This window comes from Leptodactylus fuscus, chromosome 1 (assembly GCF_031893055.1).
Source record: "Leptodactylus fuscus isolate aLepFus1 chromosome 1, aLepFus1.hap2, whole genome shotgun sequence".
NCBI lineage: Eukaryota > Metazoa > Chordata > Amphibia > Anura > Leptodactylidae > Leptodactylus > Leptodactylus fuscus.
In genome coordinates this window covers 173,005,467-173,023,940 of record NC_134265.1, presented here as the reverse complement: position 1 = coordinate 173,023,940, position 18,474 = coordinate 173,005,467, and the positions used below count along the sequence as shown (strand labels likewise).

Here is an 18,474-nt window from a genome sequence, read left to right as displayed (position 1 = left end):
TTAGATAGCACAGAGACTTGTGTTCCCAAACCTTGGTGACACAATGTCCCACATGTATATATGAGAATATGAATATATTATATATATTTTTTTATTATATACACACACAGATTAATCCTGGATTTTTATTTTTTTTTCATGTAGATTGTGAACCCCATATAGGGATCACAATGTACTTTTTTTTCCCCTCCTATCAGTTTGTCTTTGTAGAATGGGAGGAAATCCACGCAAATATGGGGAGAAAACATACAAACTCCTTGCAGATGTTGTTCCTGGCGAACCCAGGACTCCAGTGCTGCAAGGCTGAAGTGCTAACCACTGAGCCACCGTGTTGCCCCTTAATCTTGGATTTTTAAGAGTCCTATTAGGACCGTAGAAGATTGGCATTACACAGAGTGGTAATGTAAGGAACACTGGTTACCAAGTACAAAGTTCTATAAACAGCTACTTATATCATTCATACATACCTAGGCATATATTCTAGAGAATTTCCACCCTGAAGACTTGTGGAATGAGAAACAGTAATGTGATAGATATTTGTGAAATGGGAAATACAATGTGGATAAGCATTAGTTTACACTTCCTTTCCATAATACTACTAGAAAACAATACAATTGGAATCTTCCATCACAATACTGACACAATCCAATCAGTATTAAAATACAGAAAAAATAATCATCAGGAAAGTAGCAATTGCTACTCATTATTAGTTTAATACCTTGTCTGTGATTATGAGGAGGCACCAAGCTGGAACTGGAACTGGACGAGGAACTGGCTGGGCTTGGCTGTCCAGACTGTAAAGAAAAAAATGAATACAACAAAAATATTAGAATAGAATATATAAATTGCAAATGACTCTCCATATGATTAGATTTGTATCTCACTATTGATAGCTTGGCTAGAGTGTGCCATAGTTGAGGTAACCCAAATATAAAACTCAGGCTCAATAACTGATGACTTTTTAAGCAGTAATAGGAAAGTCTTAAAATTACCAATACACAACAATGCCAAACTCTTCCCCACTGTTATTTGTAGAATGACCCCACCAAATACATACCAGGCTGGTTCGTATGCATGACGACATATGCATGACAGGCTATTGAAAAAGTGATCATCATAAACATGTTCATATCCTGATGTCATCTATATCCATTTTTCACTACCCTCCAAAAATGGTGTGAACACCAGTGATAGCGACAGACCAACTACTTAGCAAGTGTCAGACAGGCAAGAGTTTTACCGTTTGGTCTGTCAGCTTGTTTTAGGAATATTTTCATTAGGATTACATTGTCAGTAAATCCAGCAGAAGCCTAGAGGCTGCAAGTAATATGGAAGCAGTGAAAAGCCCTAGAGCTTAGCTGCATCTTTCTGCACATACACTACATAAGCCTAGCAGTTGCTACACCCTGTAAATCAATCCATTGTTACTGTTCATAATGAGCCGGCAGATTTACAGCCTTCCACAGCCTTTTTCTCACAATTAGAAAGATGCTGACTTAGTAGCAGAATCAGATGCTTGAATTTTCTAGCGGCATAGGGAACAGTATTATGTGGAGTTTCTTCAATAATCTCTTAAAGCAGCAAAGGAGGAAAATGATAATCCTCTATGTATAGTTAATGTTGTGTGGAAAAATCAATGATGTTATGGACTTTCAGCAATTCATATATATGGGATGAAGGTTCCCATGCTCCATAAGGGCATATGGAAGTCATAAAAGGAAGTCCTCCACTGGTGACACCACCTCAGAGCCAGAACGGAGAGATGCTTACACACTCGCCATGTAATGCCATATTATCCTGGTAAAATCAGAAGCTTGTTGGGGGTAACTGGCTATTAAAGAAGATATGTATTTCTCATACGTTGTAATATGAGAATTCTGTAGCATGCCATTCCTTTGTTTTTCCTACTCTAAAATTTATGAATAAAGTAACAACTGGTGGTACCAGTCCTCTGATCAAAGGAGACACAGAGTGATTTATCAAAGTATTGGGCTGTATAGGGAGGCAGCAATGTTGCAAAAGGAATGATAGCATCCATTCTTCAATTTGTAAGAGGAACAGATTAATGCTGAAAAGATTATCCAAAACTATATGTAAATCAAGTATTCACTAAAAGAAACATGTCAGGCAAACCAACAGATTTTCAAATGGTGCGGTCTCTCGTTGGACAACTATTTTATAGTAAGATATCTTCCCAATACCAGAATGTACAATTTACACTACTGTAGTATTCTGGCTCTAAGATCTATTTTTAGACTATTGTTCCCTATATAAACTAATGGGGAGACCTGACTCTGGGAACCCAAAGATCAGCTGTTACCTTAGAGGGTCTGTCACATGGACTACTACTAACTAAATTTAATGGGCATCTTTAGACTTCTTAAACATGGTCAACAGCTCTTGGACTTTGCCAACAGTGGAGGGGAGTGGGTTCATTCCTGGTTTTCTTGTGCATTAATGTGCAGTACCAGTGCAGAAACTACAAATAGCTGAATTTATTGAATTTTGTCACCAATGCATACCAGGGGAGTATCTAGAGACATCAGAATCACCAAATTCTCTAAAATCCATTTTGCATAAATTCTGCCCAGTAGTCATAATAGATTTTTGAATGCAGTCCATACAGACATTTTTTATTTTAATAGGTATGGAAATATGGAGTATGGAAACAAGGTTGATCCAAAAAGAAAAAAAAAATATAATCCTGATATAGTTTAATGTGAAAAAGTCCCTTCATGGTCTGAAAAGGTCACTTTAGAGTAAACCACTTTTAAAAAAGACTGGTTCTGCTGATTCCAATAATCTGGTGCATGGAAACGTCAACCACAAAACAGTGCCATTATGTTTGGAGGCACACATAAGATTAAAGAGAAAATCGGGAACACTGGCAGCCAATGTCCCTTCACTCTAAGAACTGATCTGAGATATTGTACAAATACCAAGGCAATAGGTTCATGCAGAAGTACAGTTGACTTCATTCTCTACTGCTACTAGAAGAAATGTTAGCAGATATTTCATTGAGCAGTAAAAAGGAAGAGTCCTTGAAATTTAAAAAAAAATAAAAATAAATAAAATTAAGTAAAATAAGTAACTCAGCAAAAAAAAAAAAAAAAATCTATAGAGTTCCATACTACAGGGCTGTAAGTACTCCACGGACCACTGTATGGTGCCCTAATGTGAAAACATATATAAAATCAGGAATAGTGGGAACCTTTCAATTTGTTGAAGGCAACACAACTATTGCTTATTTGTATAGCGCCATCAAATTCCACAAAGCTTTTATAAATATTGTCTACGCTATCCCATATAGGGTCTCAATCTAAAATTCCTATCAATATATCTTTGGAGTGTGGGAGGAAACCAGAGTATGAAGAAGAAACTTGCACAATCACAGGGAGAACATACAAATGTTTTGCAGTTGTTTGTTGTCTTTGGCTGAATTTGAACCCAGGACACCAGCACTGCAAAGGCAACGAAAAGCATCCAAGCAGTGAAACTATAGAATGGGACGTGTGTCTTCATCCAACCTTAACTTATCTCACTAATAAGGTTGTCTCCCTGCTAGATCTGTGGAGTCCAAATAAGCTAAGGGGGCGATCACACTGCCGTTGGTGACTGCCAGAAGTGTCCATTACAAGATTTTAGCAGTCACAAATCCATTAAAATTTCTAGTGATTTCAATGGGATTTCATCTTGGTGTCCGTTAATGACCGTTTGTGTCTATTACACACCCAACCCATCATGTTTTTTTTTTTTTCGCAGACAAAAAAAATCCTACTTTTGCGTCCGTTAAAAAAACAACAAACACCCCCCCCCCTTTCTGATTTTTATTTACTTACTTGACTAAGTGGGAGTCGAACTTAAAAAATCTTTATCTCTCATTACATGGGATTTTCCCGTTCTTCTCTCGTCTGTTGGTGTTGTGTCTCGGGGGAGGGGACCACCTTGCATGTTGCCGGGGTGTGCGCTAGACTTAGTGATTAGTCTCACTTCCATTCTTACCGGTCTTCTCTCTGTCCCACCCTTCGGACCTCCCTCTCCATTTTTTTTTTTTTTTTTACTGTAAGTCTCCCCTCCGTCTAGTGGTTACTGCTGCCAGGGCTTGTGTCCCAGCTCTTTGGAAGCCCTTCGCTTACTGGCTGTTGGCGTGTCGGTGGTTGGGGCCCGGGATCGCCTGCTCCCTGTGGGTGTTTTTTTTTTCCTTTCTTTCTCTTCTTCTTTTCTTTCCCCTTTTTCCCTTCGCTCTTCTCCCCCTTCCTCCCTTACCCTTATTGTTATACTTTGGAACTTGATTGTAACTGATGTTTTGTCCATTTGGGCAAGCTTTGTCTGCTCTAGCTCCGCAGGCCAGTTTGTTCTGGCCCGCTTAGCTTGTTGTTTGCTTTCTTGCAATTGTGTACTTATAAATAAAGAATTTATAAACAAACAAAACAAAGCGCCCCCCCCCCCCCCCCCCCAACAAACGGATTTATAATGAACGTCAAGCATCTGTTATTTTTTAACATTGAAGTCTAGGGGTAACGGACTTATAACGGACAGTAACTGCACATGTTCAGAAAACAGAAACAGTATAAAAATGGACACTGACGCTAACTAGAGAGGAGTGAGTACTGTTCGGATCAGCCAATCCGAACAGCACGCACGCATTGAAATGAATGGAAGCACCTGGTACTTCCGCTTTGATGCCGGACGGCCGCTTATCCGAACAGTACTCGCTCATCTCTAAGTCGCTAACGTGTTCATTTTTTAACTGATACATTAAATGGATCAGTCAAAAAAATTTACACATTAACATCAGTTCGTGTCCGTTAATGTCTGTTATGATAGGTTAGATTTATTTTAATGGACACCTTCATAATGGAAACCAACAGTAGTGTGAACTCTGCCTTAGACTAGGAAACTCGATAAAAACCTACGCAGTAGCTGAAATGGAGTATTAGTTAGCATTACTAAAAAAAATCTTGCCTGAATGAGACAACTTAAATAAATAATATTTTACTAGTCCTAACACAATTCAGATATAATAGACATATTAAATACCCTTTATCCCTCTATGGGGTGAGAGCACTTACTGAATTGGATTCCAATATACAACGGATGCAACATGGGGCACCCTGGGCCAAAGATATCTTTAGTCTCTGCATATCTAATTTAACGGATATGCTCTGTTTAATTGTATACAAAGAAACCTCCACTAACTAGTCCATAACTAGTACCACAATGTTATTTAAGGATAGCCATAACTTAAATAATACACCACTTGATTTATACTATAGACTTGTGTTAGACATTCGTAACTGATGTCTGATACAAAAAAACAAAACTGAACAGAAGTCTGAAAAGAACAATGTTGTTTTAGAACGTCTCTCATTAATTATAGGCTTTGTCAACCCTCCTCGGGATTTACAGTGCATACGTCTCGCTATAAATAAAATAAATGGGACAGACTGTGAAGCGCTTTTATACAGATGGAATGGCCTAAGGCCATGTTTTTCACAGGGAAATACGGTTAAAAGTTCCCCAGACACTGCGAAATGGGTAAATGATCAAGAATCTAAAATGGCTTCAAGGCAAACCTAGCAAGTTAACATTCTCCATGAACTAGTTGCCGGGAGGTTATTACTGAAAGTGAAGAAATTTTTTTTTCCCACTTTCAGTACACAATAGTAAAGTGGATTAACCTGACTGCTAGGCTAGATGCTTTCACAGTTAAAAATGATTAAAATTAACATAAAAAATAAAAAGATGAAATGTCCAGTTATGAAAAAAACACATAATAAACCATGTATATTATATGCAGGGTAGTAATATATGATCATATATATGTGTGTGTATATATATATGTATGCATGTGTATATATATATATATATATATATATATATATATACAGTCCTATGAAAAAGTTTGGGCACCCCTATTAATCTTAATCATTTTTTGTTCTAAATATTTTGGTGTTTGCAACAGCCATTTCAGTTTGATATATCTAATAACTGATGGACACAGTAATATTTCAGGATTGAAATGAGGTTTATTGTACTAACAGAAAATGTGCAATATGCATTAAACCAAAATTTGACCGGTGCAAAAGTATGGGCACCCTTATCATTTTATTGATTTGAATTCCCCTAACTACTTTTTACTGACTTACTGAAGCACAAAATTGGTTTTGTAACCTCAGTGAGCTTTGAACTTCATAGCCAGATGTATCCAATCATAAGAAAAGGTATTTAAGGTGGCCAATTGCAAGTTGATCTCCTATTTGAATCTCCTCTGAAGAGTGGCATCATGGGCTACTCAAAACAACTCTCAAATGATCTGAAAACAAAGATTGTTCAACATAGTTGTTCAGGGGAAGGATACAAAAAGCTGTCTCAGAGATTTAACCTGTCAGTTTCCACTGTGAGGAACATAGTAAGGAAATGGAAGACCACAGGGACAGTTCTTGTTAAGCCCAGAAGTGGCAGGCCAAGAAAAATATCAGAAAGGCAGAGAAGAAGAATGGTGAGAACAGTCAAGGACAATCCACAGACCACCTCCAAAGAGCTGCAGCATCATCTTGCTGCAGATGGTGTCACTGTGCATCGGTCAACTATACAGCGCACTTTGCACAAATAGAAGCTGTATGGGAGAGTGATGAGAAAGAAGCCGTTTCTGCACGTACGCCACAAATAGAGTTGCCTGAGGTATGAAAAAGCACATTTGGACAAGGCAGCTTCATTTTGGAAACAAAAATTGAGTTGTTTGGTTATAAAAAAAGGCGTTATGCATGGCGTCCAAAAAGAAACAGCATTCCAAGAAAAACACATGCTACCCACTGTAAAATTTGGTGGAGGTTCCATCATGCTTTGGGGCTGTGTGGCCAATGCCGGCATCGGGAAGCTTGTTAAAGTTGAGAGTCGCATGGATTCCACTCAGTATCAGCAGATTCTTGAGAATAATGTTCAAGAATCAGTGACGAAGTTGAAGTTACGCCGGGGATGGATATTTCAGCAAGACAATGATCCAAAACACCGCTCCAAATCCTCAGGCATTCATGCAGAGGAACAATTACAATGTTCTGGAATGGCCATCCCAGTCCCCAGACCTGAATATCATTGAACATCTGTGGGATGATTTGAAGCGGGCTGTCCATGCTCGGCAACCATCTAACTTAACTGAACTTGAATTGTTTGTCCAAAATACCTTTATCCAGGATCCAGGAACTGATTAAAAGCTACAGGAAGCGACTAGAGGCTGTTATCTTTGCAAAAGGAGGATCTACTAAATATTAATGTCACTTTTCTGTTGAGGTGCCCATACTTTTGCACCGGTCAAATTTTGGTTTAATGCATATTGCACATTTTCTGTTAGTACAATAAACCTCATTTCAATCCTGAAATATTACTGTGTCCATCAGTTATTAGATATATCAAACTGAAATGGCTGTTATAAACACCAAAATATTTAGAACTAAAAATGATTAAGATTAATAGGGGTGCCCAAACTTTTTCATAGGACTGTGTATATATATATATATATATATATATATATATATATATATATATATACATACACTGTATATATATGTATTTTCTTTTTCTTTTTTTTTGAGAGAGAAGTCTTTAAATAGATTTTTCCAATATGAATATGTGTAAGCTTTTTTTGAAATAGTTGAATAGATATCTCTAACCACAGATAATCGTATCATGGGGAATATTGTGTATCTGCACTGCCCAATAGTCATAGTTCTCAGAAAATAATATAGTAAATGATAATATTACTGAGGTTTGATCAAATCCTCCTTAGTTGCATTACTATTATCTCTAACTGGAAATCAGTTTAATAGTGATAATCATCACAACTTGACAAGCCATGAAGTGCATAAGGAAATAGCCAGTGCGGGAGCAAGAGAGATAACATGTTAGAGAGGAGGAGCTAGGTGACTACGTTGGAGATTGTGGTAACAGTTCGGAAGGCAGGGTTTCTAATTAGTACAACCAAGTTTGAGGCTTATGGTCTCATCTCCTCACATCTGGAAGAACAACATCCACCTCCCTCACTTGGGGAAAGAGGCTTGGTCTACAAGATATATAAGAAAACTGTTGTGCAAAGTCCTTTCTACCATTGCTGTGGATAGTGCCCCATTCTAGATGTCACAACACCGAGGTGGTAATCCTTTGCTCAGGAAAGGCAGTGTTAAAAGATCCACATGCCCAATGCCTAATCGTGGTGGTGTTCAGATTGGGAAAAAACAGTCATATAGAATGGTCCATGCAATGTGTTTTCAGGAATTGTTGTTTAATAGAGATGAGCGAACAGTGTTCTATCGAACACATGTTCGATCGGATATCAGGGTGTTCGCCATGTTCGAATCGAATCGAACACCACGTGGTAAAGTGCGCCAAAATTCGATTCCCCTCCCACCTTCCCTGGCGCCTTTTTTGCACCAATAACAGCGCAGGGGAGGTGGGACAGGAACTACGACACCGGGGGCATTGAAAAAAATTGGAAAAAGTCATTGGCTGCCGAAATCAGGTGACCTCCATTTTAGACGAATAGTGGATTTCAAATCCGGGTCATATGAGAATGTGAACTTTGTGACTATGAGACAGGGATAGCTGTACAGGCAGGGATAGCTAGGGATAACCTTTATTTAGGGGGGAATGTTATTAAAAATAACTTTTTGGGGCTCTATCGGGTGTGTAATTGTGATTTTTGTGAGATAAACTTTTTCCCATAGGGATGCATTGGCCAGCGCTGATTGGCCGAATTCCGTACTCTGGCCAATCAGCGCTGGCCAATGCATTCTATTAGCTTGATGAAGCAGAGTGTGCACAAGGGTTCAAGCGCACCCTCGGCTCTGATGTAGCAGAGCCGAGGCTGCACAAGGGTTCAAGCGCACCCTCGGCTCTGATGTAGGAGAGCCGAGGGTGCACTTGAACCCTTGTGCACCCTCAGCTCTGCTACATCAGAGCCGAGGGTGCGCTTGAACCCTTGTGCACACTCTGCTTCATCAAGCTAATAGAATGCATTGGCCAGCGCTGATTGGCCAATGTATTCTATTAGCCTGATGAAGTAGAGCTGAATGTGTGTGCTAAGCACACACATTCAGCTCTACTTCATCGGGCTAATAGAATGCATTGGCCAGCGCTGATTGGCCAGAGTACGGAACTCGACCAATCAGCGCTGGCTCTGCTGGAGGAGGCGGAGTCTAAGATCGCTCCACACCAGTCTCCATTCAGGTCCGACCTTAGACTCCGCCTCCTTCGGCAGAGCCAGCGCTGATTGGCCGAAGGCTGGCCAATGCATTCCTATGCGAATGCAGAGACTTAGCAGTGCTGAGTCAGTTTTGCTCAACTACACATCTGATGCACACTCGGCACTGCTACATCAGATGTAGCAATCTGATGTAGCAGAGCCGAGGGTGCACTAGAACCCCTGTGCAAACTCAGTTCACGCTAATAGAATGCATTGGCCAGCGCTGATTGGCCAATGCATTCTATTAGCCCGATGAAGTAGAGCTGAATGTGTGTGCTAAGCACACACATTCAGCACTGCTTCATCAAGCCAATACAATGCATTAGCCAGTGCTGATTGGCCAGAGTACGGAATTCGGCCAATCAGCGCTGGCCAATGCATTCTATTAGCCCGATGAAGTAGAGCTGAATGTGTGTGCTAAGCACACACATTCAGCACTGCTTCATCAAGCCAATACAATGCATTAGCCAGTGCTGATTGGCCAGAGTACGGAATTCGGCCAATCAGCGCTGGCTCTGCTGGAGGAGGCGGAGTCTAAGATCGCTCCACACCAGTCTCCATTCAGGTCCGACCTTAGACTCCGCCTCCTCCAGCAGAGCCAGCGCTGATTGGCCGAATTCCGTACTCTGGCCAATCAGCACTGGCTAATGCATTGTATTGGCTTGATGAAGCGGTGCTGAATGTGTGTGCTTAGCACACACATTCAGCTCTACTTCATCGGGCTAATAGAATGCATTGGCCAATCAGCGCTGGCCAATGCATTCTATTAGCGTGAACTGAGTTTGCACAGGGGTTCTAGTGCACCCTCGGCTCTGCTACATCAGATTGCTACATCTGATGTAGCAGTGCCGAGTGTGCATCAGATGTGTAGTTGAGCAAAACTGACTCAGCACTGCTAAGTCTGCATTCGCATAGGAATGCATTGGCCAGCCTTCGGCCAATCAGCGCTGGCTCTGCCGGAGGAGGCGGAGTCTAAGGTCGGACCTGAATGGAGACTGGTGTGGAGCTATCTTAGACTCCGCCTCCTCCAGCAGAGCCAGCGCTGATTGGCCGAATTCCGTACTCTGGCCAATCAGCACTGGCTAATGCATTGTATTGGCTTGATGAAGCAGTGCTGAATGTGTGTGCTTAGCACACACATTCAGCTCTACTTCATCGGGCTAATAGAATGCATTGGCCAGCGCTGATTGGCCGAATTCCGTACTCTGGCCAATCAGCACTGGCTAATGCATTGTATTGGCTTGATGAAGCAGTGCTGAATGTGTGTGCTTAGCACACACATTCAGCTCTACTTCATCGGGCTAATAGAATGCATTGGCCAATCAGCGCTGGCCAATGCATTCTATTAGCGTGAACTGAGTTTGCACAGGGGTTCTAGTGCACCCTCGGCTCTGCTACATCAGATTGCTACATCTGATGTAGCAGTGCCGAGTGTGCATCAGATGTGTAGTTGAGCAAAACTGACTCAGCACTGCTAAGTCTGCATTCGCATAGGAATGCATTGGCCAGCCTTCGGCCAATCAGCGCTGGCTCTGCCGGAGGAGGCGGAGTCTAAGGTCGGACCTGAATGGAGTCTGGTGTGGAGCGATCTTAGACTCCGCCTCCTCCAGCAGAGCCAGCGCTGATTGGCCGAATTCCGTACTCTGGCCAATCAGCACTGGCTAATGCATTGTATTGGCTTGATGAAGCAGTGCTGAATGTGTGTGCTTAGCACACACATTCAGCTCTACTTCATCGGGCTAATAGAATGCATTGGCCAGCGCTGATTGGCCGAATTCCGTACTCTGGCCAATCAGCACTGGCTAATGCATTGTATTGGCTTGATGAAGCAGTGCTGAATGTGTGTGCTTAGCACACACATTCAGCTCTACTTCATCGGGCTAATAGAATGCATTGGCCAATCAGCGCTGGCCAATGCATTCTATTAGCGTGAACTGAGTTTGCACAGGGGTTCTAGTGCACCCTCGGCTCTGCTACATCAGATTGCTACATCTGATGTAGCAGTGCCGAGTGTGCATCAGATGTGTAGTTGAGCAAAACTGACTCAGCACTGCTAAGTCTGCATTCGCATAGGAATGCATTGGCCAGCCTTCGGCCAATCAGCGCTGGCTCTGCCGGAGGAGGCGGAGTCTAAGGTCGGACCTGAATGGAGACTGGTGTGGAGCTATCTTAGACTCCGCCTCCTCCAGCAGAGCCAGCGCTGATTGGTCGAGTTCCGTACTCTGGCCAATCAGCACTGGCCAATGCATTTCTATGGGGAAAAGTTAGCTTGCGAAAATCGCAAACTGACAGGGATTTCCATGAAATAAAGTGACTTTTATGCCCCCAGACATGCTTCCCCTGCTGTCCCAGTGTCATTCCAGGGTGTTGGTATCATTTCCTGGGGTGTCATAGTGGACTTGGTGACCCTCCAGACACGAATTTGGGTTTCCCCCTTAACGAGTTTATGTTCCCCATAGACTATAATGGGGTTCGAAACCCATTCGAACACTCGAACAGTGAGCGGCTGTTCGAATCGAATTTCGAACCTCGAACATTTTAGTGTTCGCTCATCTCTATTGTTTAATATAGTGTTAATGTTAATAAAAGCTGTTGCCAACCCCACAGTGGGGCTAAAAATGGGCAAGCTTTGTTTTCGACCATGCTGGTTTCATGTACCTACTGTCTAGGCCTGAGTAACATGACAGCAGAGGTGATGAGAAATGTAGGCAACATTCAAAAGTACTCTTTATTAATTCTGTATTATATAATATACACGATTATGCGTTAACATGCAAATCAAAGTACACAATCTACTGAATGATCTTACCAAGCAAGTGGTTGTGTCTAGGGGCATCTAAACAAAATTGGGTAAATACTGGGCCATTTGGAAAGCTATTTTAAGAAGATCAGGAGAACCCCAAATTCAGTGGTGTTCAAGAAACACCACGGTCCCAAATTTTTGAATCTTCGATATAACCCCCCCCCCCCCTCCCCCCGAAAACTATCTAGGAATACTATCCAACCCAGAGTTTTACATATATGTAACATCCGTGTACATTGGTACCATGCACACACATAAGACATTAGAATAGAGCATGAATGTCCTGGCTATAAGAACAAGGGGTGGTTAAACCATATACTGGTAGCTTATGTAAATTGAAGACTTTTCCTAAATATATTGCTTTAGAAAATCTGCTTTGTTTGCCTGCTATGTGAACTTATTCTTCCCATTGTTTACACAGAGTTACCATAAACACGGACCTGTTTGCTAGAACAAGTGATGTCACTCACGCCATTTTACTCCGCAGTAAGCAGCATCCTTACAGCGCTACTCCGTGACTTGGGCTTATACCCTCACTGATTTTCATTTCTATTGGATTTTGCAGGCCCTTTCTGGGTATTCTAGAGAGTCTGAGGAAGGTCAAGTATTGACCGAAAACGTTAATTCAGCTTTGCATAATAAATGGTGATTGAATTTGCACTTATCCATGTAAGGTCTATCATTCAGCTGGATATATGGGTTGGGACCCTGTCCTCACACTACTCTGGGAACTACAACTGCATCCCCATTCGAGTATATGAAGCTGTAGTTATACACATCAACAATGCGTTAATCTCTGGAAATCAAACAGGTAGATCTGAATCCATGGTGACTTATGAAAAATCTCCTTGATTTATAATGCCCGAAATATAGCCACATGAAATGACCCACCCCTCATTTTCTCTTGACTTCACACAAGCTCTGTACTCCATACACAATAGGAAAATGAGGCACAGTAGATCACTCTCAATAGAGAAGGATTGGATAGAATGAAAAATTTTGGATTTCACAGAAAGTAGCAAAACATTTTTTAATAAAGTGTATTACAAAATGTATTAATGACACAAATAAAAGTAAATGCCAAAAAACTACATTTATCCGAAAGTTTAGTTACTCTTTAAAGAAGAAGGCACAAAGTATTTTTCAGAGATATAGATTGGCATGGATCATCAATAACAGATGAATTGGAGTCTAAAATTTGGGACCCCTGCTGATCAGCTGTTCTGAGCAGAAGACAAAACTGGATCTTTATTTATTGTTAAAACTCTGTGTGCCGTAACTGTTATTTTTTTTTACATTAATGAATCAACTGACAATTGAGCGTTACCAGCACACCCCAACACTATCCAATGAGTACTGACAAGATCAGACTGTGCAGGGACACATTCCTTTGACAAAAGAAATACATTTCAAAACCTAATTTAGAAGGAATAATAGGAACAGCACAGCACAGAGACCTGCACAGAGAAAAGATACTGTAGAATCGCCATTTCATGGGAAGAGTATTTACTAAACCAGACATACCAGGATAGCTGGGATATCCTTAAATGTACCTTGTACGTCATTAGGTAAAGAAAGAAATATCTCAGGTTGTAAACCCTTGTGGGAAGGGCCCTCAATCCCGCTGTGTTAGTTGATCACTGTTTTTGTATTAGTACTGTATGTAAACCTTCAAATGAACAGCAACATGGAATTAATGGTGATCTATAAATAAATAATAATAATTAAATATACAAAGTTGATTAAAAAAAACTTCACAATGGCTGAAAGCGAAGAATGTCATGAATTACCCCGGAACATGTACAAGTATCTGTGCACTACATTAGCACATATTCTCAGATATACTATAAAAGTACATATACACAGAAAAGTTTAGTCTGGACATATAATGAAACACGAAGAAGAAAAAAAAAAGGAATCACTGTAATTCATGTGGAAGACCTCAATCTGTTGGCTGGCTACATATGACATGGTGGTATGGTAAGTAGTCAAGGTGTATTTAGATAACAATGCATTAAACACTGCATGTAGATATACAGAAAAAAAAAAAAAAAGTCTGTGAGCTTATGTTCTCATGCTATAACTGCACCATACAGCACTGCTCACAGCTATCAAAGGGCTGACTTGATTGACAGCAGCAAATTTTACCAAAATGACCATGAGAATACAGCTGAGGGAGGGGTAGGGGGTCTGACTGCTCTGTCGTTCCTAAATACCAAGCTTAAGCCTGTTAACACCTTTCAAGTAAACTCAGCTCCTGACGAATTTAAACAAAAAAAAAAAAAACACTCAAAAAACTAAATGCAAAATCTTTTGTATAGTATATCCATAAGTAACAGCTGTTAGCAGAAACAGTTGTGTGAGGAGGCAGATTTTCAGTCGCAGAATTTTCTGCACCACCACTAAATTCTAATCTCCAAATTAAATAGCACCATTACTGGAATCAACTAGAAGTGCAGAATAAAAAGAAGCCAAAAACACCAAAGAAACAGTGAAAATAAAACTAAACATAAAGAATAATTTCAATAGTAGAATGAAAGATAGCAGCACTCTCTCAGGGTAAAATTCTTCTTTATTCCTATCCTTCTAAAAAGTAGTAAACTGGCATTAGAACGCTGGCACACAAAAGAATAGGTGACAGTGGTACAGATGTAAAACAGATGTTTTTGTGTGCCATTGCTCTAATGCCACTCTTCAGAAGAATGTGAATGAGGAAGAATTTTACTATGGGTGAGTCCCACTACCTTTCACTCTACTATTGAAAGTATTAGAGGATCTATAAGCAGATATAAGCAGAACACCACCAAATTATATTATAAATATATACACATATATATTTTTATTTATATACACACACGCACGCACGCGTGACTTCCTTGGATATGTGTACAAGTACAGTGCTGTGGCTTGATTTTCTTCTGTTTAGTGGTCTATAAAAAATAACTTGTGGTATCTGTACATCAAGGCCACATCTTATAGTCTTTAAGAAAATAACTGGGCTATGCATGTGTGAATACTATTGTGTGCAGACAACAGAAGCAGTCCCTGTTACCTGACAGGCAGATGAGAGGTGACTGATGCCATGAAGACCATTGGCATATCCAATTTGTGTAGGTATGTTTGTGGAGTGTAAAGATGTGCAAGAGAGGAAACAACAGTGTTTGCATCCTATCATCTGGTGTAATAGTATGGCTACTCTTAGTCTCTAGCGTAAAGAACAAGAAACATCACCAGATCTGTTACCCATACGATATATTTTTTGATATCTGTCTACAAAGGCCTGGATAAGTTCTAGCAGTCAGATTCTATTGGACTATGGAGATTCTTTCAGCAAATATGAAATCTATAGGGCAATACCAAGGCTGAGCTGACAGTCAATTTACTGCATAAATATCATAGCAAGACATGACATTGTTCAGCACATCCCACAGAGGAATTTATTGATTTCACTTGAGGGTTGCTAAAAAAGAGGCAGACCTCACAGTCAGGCCTAAGCAAATGAAGCCTGATGCCAGGCTGCGACATCTAATGTCTCATTATTCTGAAAGCATCCTTCTCCTTGTTATAGAACAATAGTAACATCATAGTGATGGTAATACATGCGAGCAGACAATCCTCCTATCCCATGGTGCCTCGGCCTAATGAGAGGACTTTTAAAGGTTCAGTGATATATGGGAATGAAATCTATTTCTGTTGTGTGTACTGGAGAATTAGAAATAAAACAGATGGCGCTTTCTCAGTGCAGTCCTGCGCACACAGCATAATGATGACAGGTATGTGCACTGGTTCATTACAATTCATAGAACCATAGGCAACTTTTAAGGCTATTAGGGGAAAAAATGCAATAAACCATTGTTTCTAGGAGGCTCTTGTCACATTTTCTGCAGCTCTAAGCATAAGCAGTCACTTTAGCTCTCTGACAGCAAGGACAGTCTTAATAGGCACCAGAAAGCTGTTGTCACAACAAAGTACTTGTGCCTACTGGAACACAGATTGTGAATGCTATGGAAGACTGAATTAATCTTCAATGTGTGTGCCACAAAAAAGTGCTAAACCTGAAGACATTCAATCAGCATATCTGCCAATTTTGTATATTTTCTCATCCCTTTCTATATAGTTATACCCTTCTGTATATATATATATATATATATATATATATATATATATAAATTGTGAAGCTTTACCATACAACAAGGCCTTTAAAACAAAAATTCCAACACATATTCAAGTAACAATAAAATAAATCATATTGGCACAGTTGGTAAAGACATGAAAATCATTCATTTCTGCCCCTACTGGCCAACTACAGTATGCGGTAGGCCACCATTTCCAAACATGGGGTTGTGTAAACACCTACAGGGAGGGTGGACGAGGAGGTTGTGAACCAAGTTGAGAATTTTCTTCAACACTACAGGACTGCAAACTACTGGAGATACTAGATGCTGGTACTTTGCTGTCCTGCTAAAAGATCTTTGATGTCACAGGTACAGGCAAGGGCAGAGATTGTACAGAAACTGTGCAGGACTGCCAGTAGAGGAAGAACAAGGAGGTAGCAGTGCTGTGAGTGTGGGTGGAGAGAGTTCAGTGTGTAGGGTGGGGGATGTGGATGTAGCAGAGCTGAGTGTATGGAGGGAGCAGGCCATACATAGGTGGAAACATAAAAGTAGAAATGTGAGAGTATAGATAGCATGGCGATAGAGGTGTATGTGCAGAAAAGAAAACGTGGGCAATAGTGATGTGTGTGAAGGAGTTTCTACTGCGTATTCTGACTACTTTTATCCAGACTACTGCTTCTCTACCTGACTCTCTACCTGTTCATCTCTTTATTTACATCCTGACTCTAAGCCACCAGCCTAGACCATAGCCAGACTGTTACACACTAATTCTCTCCGCCTTGACCTCAACTTGTCCATTGATCACATATCTGTCCCTCGCTTCGTGCTGCACAAAGGTACAAGTATGTGGTCAGTGGACAACCTTTTCACCACACTCTCAACCAACCTAGGTTAGAAGTTACTGAAATGAGGCAACTCCTAGAAGTAGTAACCTAACAGTTTCCTGCAGCCTTCTCCAGATTCCAGCCATGGAGGTGTTAAAGAGTGAAAATCAGGGACCACTCGGTGAGTGTCCTAAATCAACCCCAAGTCAGATCAATTCAGTAGCACAGTCCACACCCACTGCTTCACACCTAGCAATACAATCTGGTTAAGACTGCTGTACAATGGATCTTTGAGCCAGCTAAACTCAGCTATAATAATTACTAAAACAAGGACTTCTATGCATCTTATAAGATGCATCCACTGACACACAATGTGAGCCTGTCTGGAGGTGCCGCTTTAAAGTGAGAATGTTCTGAGATTGTTGTAAAGAAGGACATGTCCTAAAATAATTTCTCACCTGTCCCTGTACATTTTATGGTCACTAAAAGTACCACTAGGCTTGGAAGATAAATCAGGCGTAGCACATCACTTTAAAGACTTTGTTTGGGTTGGCTGGCGCAGGTATATTTCACTTGCAGAATTGTATCTACTCTGAAGAGAAATTGGCCAAAATAAACGTAACTCTCTTAGAGAAGTGAAAATATAGATTTCTTTATTTCCCCTGAGAATATCTAAACAGCAAAGATGAGATTTAGGCTAGAATACTACTTGTATATTTTATAAATGTTGGGAATGACATTTCTCATTACTATTTCTGCCCAATTCATACAGAAATAAACCTCACAAATGTGATTCATAAAATACACAAAATACATGATTTATATCTAGTTTAGACCTATTGCATATATTATATATTTTATCATTTTTCTGTCCAAGTAAATAAAATAAAATTGTGGCAAGCAATATCATTATATAAATTATATATAAATAAACTAATATACAAAAATAATATAATTTTTTTTATTTTTTTGTTTAGTACTTTGTACAGAATATTAATGTTTCTAGCAAATTGCCACATTCATTCATGTCAACACCGTGGTCACAGGTTTAAGCAGACCATGTTATCAGGCAGACTCTTACTTTGGCTCTTTGCCCTGCTAAATAGGAGGGATTTGTGGCTTAAAGGTTCCAGAAAGTTTACAAGACCACCAAGTGTTTCCAAAGGCTTTTTTGTACATTCATCTAGAGCCAAGTAAAAGCTATTGCTTGCCATATGTAAAATTGCTCCATGCACAAATTAAAACACTACTTGAAATATTTTGCATGGATTACTACACCAAAAATAAAATTGAAGTGATAGCAATGAGCAACATATTTTACCATATGTTATACTTCAACCCTTTTATACCACAAATCCCAAACAATTCAAATAGGGTTTATGGAGAAAAAAGGGCAGGGATGGCTGCTAGTCCTGGGCTGAAGGTGGTCATGACTTTTAGCTGTCAGCTAAATATTCATCCAGCTAACAGCAGTTACTTTTTGACCATACCCTC

At 40.2% G+C, this 18,474-nt stretch overlaps 1 protein-coding gene across 1 annotated transcript in view; it reads right to left on the bottom strand.

Moving 5' to 3' along the window:
• Window positions 1–18,474, bottom strand: part of MLLT3 (MLLT3 super elongation complex subunit) — a 166,651-nt gene that overhangs the window by 27,536 nt on the left and 120,641 nt on the right. The window contains exon 7 of the mRNA XM_075280347.1: window positions 719–794. Within this exon, the coding sequence (XP_075136448.1) occupies window positions 719–794 (76 nt within the window). The remainder of the gene's footprint in view (window positions 1–718; window positions 795–18,474) is intronic.